The sequence below is a fragment of the Zootoca vivipara genome, chromosome 11 (assembly GCF_963506605.1).
Source record: "Zootoca vivipara chromosome 11, rZooViv1.1, whole genome shotgun sequence".
In the NCBI taxonomy this organism is placed as follows: Eukaryota; Metazoa; Chordata; class Lepidosauria; order Squamata; family Lacertidae; genus Zootoca; species Zootoca vivipara.
Genome location: NC_083286.1, coordinates 53,165,486 through 53,175,174, shown reverse-complemented (window position 1 = coordinate 53,175,174; position 9,689 = coordinate 53,165,486). Strand labels below are relative to the sequence as shown.

General features: G+C 41.6%; 1 protein-coding gene across 1 annotated transcript in view; it reads right to left on the bottom strand.

Annotated features, from left to right (window-relative positions):
* Positions 1–1,204: 1,204 nt before the first annotated feature.
* MEX3C (mex-3 RNA binding family member C) overlaps positions 1,205–9,689 on the bottom strand; it is a 30,067-nt gene continuing 21,582 nt past the window's right edge. Inside the window, exon 2 of the mRNA XM_035100345.2 lies at positions 1,205–4,683. Within this exon, the coding sequence (XP_034956236.2) occupies positions 3,455–4,683 (1,229 nt within the window). The 3' untranslated portion in view covers positions 1,205–3,454. The remainder of the gene's footprint in view (positions 4,684–9,689) is intronic.

Genomic DNA, 9,689 nt, shown 5'->3' with positions numbered 1-9,689 from the left:
AAAGTAAGTCTTGGAAGACAATGACAATCGGGCCACCTGCAGATCTTGTGTGTCACCACAAAATGTGTCTCCGATATTGATGCTCACCTGAGGATCTTAGCAATCTGGCTACAGCATTCTGGACCAGCTGAATCTTCTGAACACTTTAGAAAGGAAGTCCCACTTAAGAGCACATTACAGTAGTCCAGGCAGGATGTAACTAAGGCATGCGTCACCATGGCCAGATCCAACATTGCAAGGAAAGGGCAGGGTTGCTGCATGAGCTGTAATTGTGCAAACACATTCCTGGCCAGCACTGAAAGCTGGAGAAATCCAGAACATTCAAACTGCAAGCCTGAGTCTTCAAGGGAAGTATAACCCCAGCCAACACTGGTTGAAGCCTTATTGTGTTGAAGCAGGGCCATTTCACACTTACCACTCCTTTCCCTATCAATTTCCCTCTCACAAAAATTTCCAGTCTTGGGGGAAACGGGTTTGTTGCACAAGCCCTCCCAAATGGGACTATGATTGGGCAATATAATATGACTGAATCCCATGCCAAAATGGGGACGGTCTTCCACAACAATGCTTCCTTTGCACAATCCACACAGCTGGGGTTCAAACACATTGTTGAGATATCTGGCTGTACCAGGTCCGTTGAGAGAGAAAAGAAACCGGGTTTCCCGATAATATTACAAAGTGGTTAAGTCTGCTTTCCGCCTTGGTACCAGAAAGCGGCTTACAGCCCCACAGAAGCAACGAGTGGCACCTGGTTTTCTATTCTGCAGGGCATTTTGCTCCTGCCGCCTCCAAGGAATTTATTTCCTACTGCCGCTGCTGCCATAGTGGCAGCAATTCACCTTTTGGTGAATAGGCATCGCTGGTCTCCTCCCACTGTGTTCCCAGTGCAGATCTGTACAGTATTTCCCTCTTGTTTCTGATGTAGATCTTCACTTAGCCCTTCTTCCCTGGCGGGAGGCACCATTTTGTGCTTCACCTGAGGTGCCAATATGTCTGGGGCTGACCCCGGCATTGGGAGGTAAATGGCCCTGAATTGGGCTGTGTGTGCAAGGTAATAGTGTAGCAGGAGACATTTTCTTTGCTTGCCTCCCTTGTTTTCTTTTCAGTGCACCAGTTGCCCTCCACGAATTCTTCAGTTACAGGTTTCTAATATGTCCTTTGACATGCAAACCATGAAAAGAGCAACGTCAAGAAAACATTCAAGTTAATGGAAACAAGTCTTTATTAAGTAACTTTTAATATCAGAAAAATAAAACTCTTATAATTCTCTTTACAGCAAATATATAATATCAGTGCTTTGGCCACCATAAGTTAAAGGCCCTTTATCATAAAATATATGGTTTGTCTTTTTTTAAATTTACTCAAATTGAATTTATAATCCCTATGACCCCCCTACATATACATAACAAAAAGAGTGTAGTAAAATTAGCAAATACTAAACTATATTGAGAGCTTTGTCATTCTTGAGTCTGTGGTTTATAGAAACGGTACACGCGCCTAATGTCTGTCGACTCCTTGGCTTATTAGTTGCAGTGTACAATGCAAGAGTACAAAATACATGCTCGGTGAACGAGATTGTTCATATCTACAAGACTGCAGCTAAAGATTAAGGTTTCAATACTGACATTTAAACTATCCTACAAGCTGTTAGCGTTAAAGTTATGCATTTCATAATATAATAATATTATAATAATAATATGCCATCAAGGCAACTTTTATACTGGAAAAAATCATAAAATAAAAACCGTTATCTGTAAACTTTTTTTAATACGAAATGTAACCCTTTCAAGTGGAAATAAAAAATAAAGATTTCTGTATATTTACTAGTTCAATACACATAGAATTTGCTATACTGAGGGGAGGGGGGGGGAATCTGTTTGTTTCAACTTGAGAAGGTATTGCTCCAAAAGGAAAAGAGAGAGAGAGAAATAAAAAAATAAAGAAATCCATCAGAACTTCTGAGTGTTCTTTTTTCAAATGCCAGCACAGATTTGGGAACATTCTGAGTATGAAGAAGCAAGAAAACATCCACAGGTTGAAATGTAAAGAAAACACAAAGGAAAGGAACGGGGAGAAGCTCGTATTGACTTGCAAAGGGGAAGATGGGTGGATTTGAAATGAGATAAACCCCTCGCTGGGCCACAGTCACAGCTGCTCTCATGAATGATACAAGAGCATAATGTAACTGATTCTCTGTCGTCGTCCCCCCTTTTACATTACTAAAAATAAAATACATGCTTCACATAATGTGCAAGTTATGGTTGAAACATAAAAATGATTCACATTTTTTGAACTCTGATAATCTCTAAAATAGTTAATTTAAGAACAGCTTGATCAAACTAGCCAATGGAATGTTAGCATCCTCGCTATCAGATACAAAGGGTGCAAAGACCCGACAGCTGTCCTCCCAGCAGACGCCCCCTCCTCTGAAGCAGACTGGGGGCGGAGAAGGGGGGGGTAAGGAAGAGACACTTGATAGGCTGCTCGGAAAACACCACAGCTTTTCACATGGATTCCATGTGTGGTGTGGGTTGAACACAGCGTGAGTGCTCCAGTGCAAGCAGAGGGGTCCCCCTACTCTCAACGGGGTGAGCCAATCTATGGATACAAAACGCAAAACCAACACCCTCCCTTGAAATTAATGGGAAGGCCAGCTACTGGGGGGGGAGGGGGGCTCTTTGTTTGCGTTGCCCTTAGCACTGATCGAGGCAAGGCAGACTGTCCCATGCTTCAGCAATGGAAGACCCACACATTCCTGATTCTCTTAAGATGCCCCATTTGCATATTGGAGGAGAAGGTGGTCTATTCATACCATTTTGCCCTGTCCCCTGTCCCCCTTATGAACAATGATCACATTAATAAAAGTTACCGCTACGCTACTTGCTGAATGCCAGGAAATCAAATTGTGCATCATAAAATTATTTGCAACATTAGGTTAATTAAGCCTATGTTGTAATGGGGGGGGGAGGAGGAGGAAGCGCCCCCAAACCTGTTTTGAAAAACTGGCAGTGTAAAGAAGGCAGCATTGGAAGTGTGTTTGATACATTGATAATCCTTTGTACCCTTCCCTCTTATAAACCGACAGTTTCTACATTCAGGGCTGTGTCAGACTTTTGCTGTCATGACCTGCGAAGCCTCACGCTCCATTCTGTTCTGAAACTGTTCCAAGTTCCTGACCCGCCTATCGTCTCGCAACTTCATTCCAGAACTCTGCTACAGGTGCCACAGCTGCAACCAAAATGGACAAAGACTGGCTAGGCTTAGTGTTAAACTGTACATACCTTTTCCAAAAAAGAAAAAGAAAAAAAGAGACTACATGCCTTTTCAAACAACATTAGCCTAATCTCAAGAAAGCCCAATAACAGTCTGAGTTCATTATAAGTTTACTTAGGGGGTACCATTACATCCAAGCCATTAAGAGTTTAAAAAGTCCATATATAATATCTCTATATATTTAAGAGTGAATTTGAATCGCCTGAGTAACAGCTGTCTGGCAAACTGGACACGTGGGTGCGTCTTTTTCACAGATCTTACTGGCACATTCCATGCAGAACAGGTTGTGGCCACACGGAACCAGGGCGGCAATTACTTCGTTCTCAAAGCATATCACGCAGTCATGCTTCCGTCTCAACTCTGGAGGGGAACTAGATGTGGAGCCACCATTGGAAGAAGAGTAGCTGTTGGTACCATTGGAGAAAGCAGGGATGTAGATCGGAAGGCCAACCTGGCTGACTGTACTGGGTGGATCGCTTCGGACTCTCCTTGCCAGCGGATGTTCCAAGGTTTCGGGAAATGTAGGCGACAGGCGAGGAGTGGATGGCTGACTCCCTCTCCGTGGAGCCTTCACGTTACTAGCAGGTTCGTTACCAAAACTGGAGAGCGGGTTAACGGGTTCAAAGGGTGTCCAGATGGTTTGAGAAGGCGTCGGCAAGGAGTCATACGCAGGAGAGTCAACTGCAATGTCCTCCGCACCTACAGAAGGCAACGTTTCTCCAAACCAAAAGTTGCCTGCGCTGAATGGACTTGTTGGGCTGAAGTCAGCCAGCCTATTGCTTCCAAAGTAGGAATCAGTGGAGCCGCTTCCTAAAGAACTGGAGCTGTCATTTCTGAAATTAGAAATCATCCTAGTGCGGCTTGGAGGAGGTACTGGGTTGGAAGTAAGCCAGGCAGATCCCAGGTTCCCTCCTTCAAAGCTCACGTCCGTACCGTTATAATGGAAATCATTTTCTTCGTTCAGTTCAATGTAGTTTCCAGTGCGCATGGCGATGTGCATTTCTATCTCTTCGCGAGCACGATCTACGTTTTCAGGCATACCGGTAACCTCAAATACTGGCTCCTTGTCTCTACTGGGAGTAACTATGTAGGTGTGGGTCTGCTGCTGGATCCGCTTGATTGTAGCGCCTTTGGGGCCAACCACCAGCCCCACAACACGGTAAGGCACCCTGACCTGGACTGTAGTTTGGCCTGGTAGGTTGGGGTTACAAGACAGTCCTCCCAATGCTGGGCCATTTTTGTTACGTGAAGCTCTAATCATGGAGAAGTGTTCAGCAGCAGAAAGAATTTCCCTTTTGGCCATGGCTACATCTTCTTTGCGCCCAGTGACGACAAAAATGGGTTCTTCTCCGCGGACAGGGGTCTTGATGTAGGTATTTGTCTTGGCTCTCAATGCCTTTATTTTGCAACCTGCGTGGAGAAAGCACAAATAAAAGTGCTTTAGTGCACTCTTGAATGGAAAAGATGCAAGAGCACTTAGCCTCTAAAAATTGCTTTGTGCTGACACTCTGGATCCTCAACATCTCCCACTCCCCAGTGTTAGATCAGTGCAAAATCACACCATTACAGTGAAAACAGCAATTACCCAATTAAAGAGGGTTGCTATTGAGAACAAGTGCTTAGTAAACCCGGCAGTTAAATCACAAAGTAACTCAACTCACAGAAACCTTTAGCAACCTACCCATCCATACCAAGCTGCAATTTGAAAAAGACAGCTAACTTTTTCAAAAGCCTCCTTGCCTGCCTAGTGACTACTTACAAGCCTCTTCTAAATCATTGTCTTAAGCTAACAAATGTTGTTAACTTCTGTATTTGTTCTGTTCCTTGGCGGAATGCAGAACAACCTCTAAAGCCAGTGTACTATATCCACACTTAGGTTTTCAAAGAAATATTTTCCAAGTAATTGGCTGAAGCCAAAACCACATTGATCAATGGTGTAGCAGACAGTTTCATTCCATTCCGTATATAGCAATTAAACAGAAGCTACATGAAGGTTATTTAACTGAACAAGAGATTTAATTTTCTTCAATATACTGCTTTTCATCGAAGAATATCAAAGCTGTTTACAATAGAATGAGTAAAACCCATATACAGTGGTGCCTCGGCTTACGAATTTAATCCGTTCCGAAGGCACCTTCGTAAATCAAAAAATTCATAAGTCCCATAGGATTTCCCATAGGAATGCATTGAAAATGGAAAAATTAGTTAAGTCGAAGCAACCCTATCTAAAAATTCGTAAGTCGAAAAATCCCTATCTAAAACCGCTGTGGGTTTTTTTTCTGGATGTCGAGACATTCGTAAGCGCGCGGCCATTACCCCCATTCGTAAGTCGAAAAATTCGGTTGTTGAGCCGTTTGTAAGTCGAGGTATTACTGTAAGGTCAACAGGAGCAGAAAATGCAACACAACCACATATGAGTGAGCAACAAAAAGCACACCCAGAGAAGACTCACTGAAATTAATAAACAAACAAAATTGGGTCCAATAATAGTATGGTGCTGCCTTTTCAAGAGTTACTATCGATAAAAGAATAAACATGGTCTGGAGATCTCATTAAAGGTGTTAATAAAGGTATAACTACACTAGATGGTCATCTGATATCTCTGTTAATTATATGATATAATCTTTTCTTATTAACTGGGAAAATGTTCAGTTCCAGTTGAGTGCAGATATTGCTTGGTGGCATATAAAACAGTAACATTTACAATTTCATAGCCTAGAAAAATGTGGGTTTTTGTTAAATATCACTCCCCCCCCAAAAAAAAATATGGTAAGTCTTGCAGTATTTGATAATTTGCACAAGATGGAATAATAGAATTCAATGGTTTGAATGTTTTCAATTAATGTGCCGGCTAAAAGACCTTATAAGGCAAAATGAAATTAATAGACCACAGGGTTTGAAAAATTAACTTTAGAATTACAGAACTCTAAAGAATAATTATCTAAAATATATTGGAGCACAATGATTGAGGAAAGAAAAGCAAATATAGATAGGTTTAAAAGCTAGATGGAATAATTATTGTGGGGTGTTGAAGCTATTTTCATAAAAGACTCTAATATCTCAATTCCTACTGATTTAAAGGAAAATCATTATAAAGTTCTATACAAAAAACATTTAACTCCTTTAAAATTAAGCAAAAATGAAAAGGGTAATGACAGAGTGAGTGCATTTCCAGCACAGAGTATGTGGCTTTCATACGTGGTGGGGTTCTCAAGGGCACTGGATGGAAATGGTTGAGATTAGAATCACTGCACACATTTCCATTATTGTCACCACCAGTAAGAATTATTCAAAGATACACTGAGGATATAATACCATCTGAAGATCACAGAATTGGAGGGCAACTTAATATTTTACAACTCCAACTGAGGTGGCAAATAAATTTCAAAAAGTAAAAAAATTCACGGTGTGCAGAAATATAATAGGGTGAATAGTGTGGGATACACTATATTTGACAAAGTTTACCCACTTAGCTTGGTTTAGAAAAGTTAGGCAAAGGGTTTAGATACTTGAAATTGGAATTTGTGAAATTATGGAATAGAGATTGCCAAAAATAAGACATTTCTGTTGAACTCAATGGGACTTACTTCTGAGTCGACACATGCAGGGTTGTACCATTAAAACATCACATATACAGTATAGTACAGAATTAAGCCTCCCAAGCTGAAGACACTCTATTCAGTCGCTTTAGGTTTCTCATCAGGAGAAATGCATGCGGTTTGGAACGTCACTGAAAAATGCCAAGTCCCGATCTATTATGTGAAAAGTCAACACAACAAGACCATTAAAAAGTTTTTCTTAAAGTGACTTTTACAGGAAAGCTGACTCTACAGACTCCAAGGTCAATCTCTCCTTTGTTATTTGGAGAGAAGAAACAGCAATCGAGAGGAAGCCGCAGCCTCCGACACCTGAAACTTCTGAATGCGTCATCAATCAATGCTAAATGAGTTTAGTTTGTAAGGAACTGGTAGCAAGATACAGATGCAATAGACTACTGTAAAGGCAGCCAGGCCAAAACACAGGCCATTAACCTTCTTCTGTAGTTCCACTGGCTGACCTTCATGTCTGCTGCCTTGTCTTCTCCATTAAATCACGTCTTCAACATGCCATCTAATAGCCTGATAAAAGTATTAAGCTAGGGTGAGTTACATTTTATACTTCTAACACACTGTCCTGGATGCTGAGGCCCAAAACTATAAAGGAAGGAAACTCTCCCACACCTTTCCCCCCCCCCCCAAACTCCTGGACATGTGAGAGATTGCCACATGCATTTTCTGTTGTGATGACAGAATAGACCTGATGCTTGGAAAAACTGAGTTAAACTGTGCAGTGCTGATTTGTTAGCAAGATATTGTCTCCAGACACGCTCAAACAGATGTTAAGAATACATACAGTTAATGAATAAAGCTAGGGCTACTGATCTACAACTACATAGGGGATTCCGATTTACTGGTACAGGATGGGCTAACTGTATGTACAAACAAATAAACCGACCTCCACCTATGGGAGGTTGTTTTTCCTTATCTGAGGACTTGAACTACATGCTCACTTCTGGATGCGGAACACCAAGAGACTACATTGTGTTCCAATGTATTCACCAAGATTTATGTATGCATGCCTGCGAGTTGAATATTTCCACCATTCTAAACAAAAATGAACAATTTTAGTAAAAGAAGCAAAAGCTTGGCAAGCAAACACAGTCCTTTTCTCAAGTGTTTTTTTTAAAAAAACTGATACTTTGCCAGCCCCCTTTCATTTCATTCTTCCTCTTATATAGGTGAAAGATCACATTGAGGATGCCCAAGTTTAGTCAGCCAGGTCTATTTGCAGAAGGATGGAGGGAATAAGCAAATATAGTTTTCAGGACTGGAGGGCAGCAGTGCTGTTATTTTCTTCAGTATGCACATGTAAAATATTTACTACTATGTCTAAATGCACCACAAACTGGGATATGTGGACATTTCATGGGTGGAAAAGGAGAGGTAAGTATTGGGCTCAGAAAAGTGCAATCCCAAGGCAAAGCCTCTGCTCCTCTTGCAACCTGTTAATGGGCCATTCCCCTTGTAGCTAAAACAATGCTTCAGGAAGGAGGGAATTGGGCCACTGGGTGTTTGGACCAGAGGGAACCTGTGTGATGTGTTGATGACATAGTTAAGCGGGGAGGGCACTAACCGTTATAACCTCTCGACCTGCTTAAGACAGAAGCTGTGCCCATTACCTACTGCGGCAGGAGGGGGAGAGAGACTGTAGATAATTCAAGATGTGTGCCTATTGCAGCCATCTTGAATGTTCTCACTGTAGATTTTATAATCTAAGGGTGAGTGGTACAGAGCCTTTATTGCCTCTTTTGAGATTTCTGCGTTATGAAATTGTCCTGGAATATGGGAAGCTCACTAAAGGAATTCTCTCTCTCTCTCTCTCTCTCTCTCTCTCTCTCTCTCTCTCTCTCTCTGTGTGTGTGTGTGTGTGTGTGTGTGTGTGTAACAACTACAACCACATTCGCACTGTAGTGTTAATGAAGGTATTAGTTCACCCTTTTTGTGGATTTTGTTGTGCTACCTATTTTTTATCTGCTTTGGTGTGTATGTATAAAGAAGGCATCAGCTGAGGAAGCCCCAACTAATGATGGAAAACATTATTCACTAAGTTTCCAAGTGAAAGAGATGTATTTGTGTTTTTTTTAACATTTTGCTGATTTTTGCATTACAAGTCTTGTACCCTGCTCTCCCTGAATCACAGCCCTAGAATTTGTTTCTGACATAATAAGATAACAATGCCTTTGGCCACGTGTAGTTGAGATGTCAGGGTTCTGGTTCAATCAACCTCTACAGTATTTGTAAGACCTTTTGTCTACTTTCTGGTGTGTGTGTGTATGTGAAAACTCTCTTTAGTTACTCAGTGCCAAATCCCTCATACAACCAGGAGAACTAATCATTGCCTTTCCCCAGAAAAACCACGGTACTCATTATGCACCATTGCTGCCCTTTCTGACCGTAGAATTTGTTGGAGAACCCCCTCCACAAATGCAGCTGACTAGTTATTTGCTAGGTGAAATATTCCATCACCATACTTGTGAATAAAAATAAAAATAGTCCCATGTTCAGCAGCCTGCAAACTATATTGCAGCTTGCCTTCCAATGCAACCGCTCAGGAAGTTCCATTGCCTAGGGAGTCAGCATAGGCTCATTTTTCAGCACTGACCACTAATTAGAATTGGACAAGAATTTCTCTACTCAGATTGACTGTTGATCCAGACTACTTTTGTTAGCTTTTCTGCTTCACGTGGCTTGACTACGTGATTGCGTCAGCTTGAAGCTATTTGCTTTAAGTAGCTTTCTGGGAACCTTGTAAGAGTCACTTGGATAGGACCCACAGACAAATCAAGTCCTGCATTTTTTCCCCCAATGGTGGCTGGC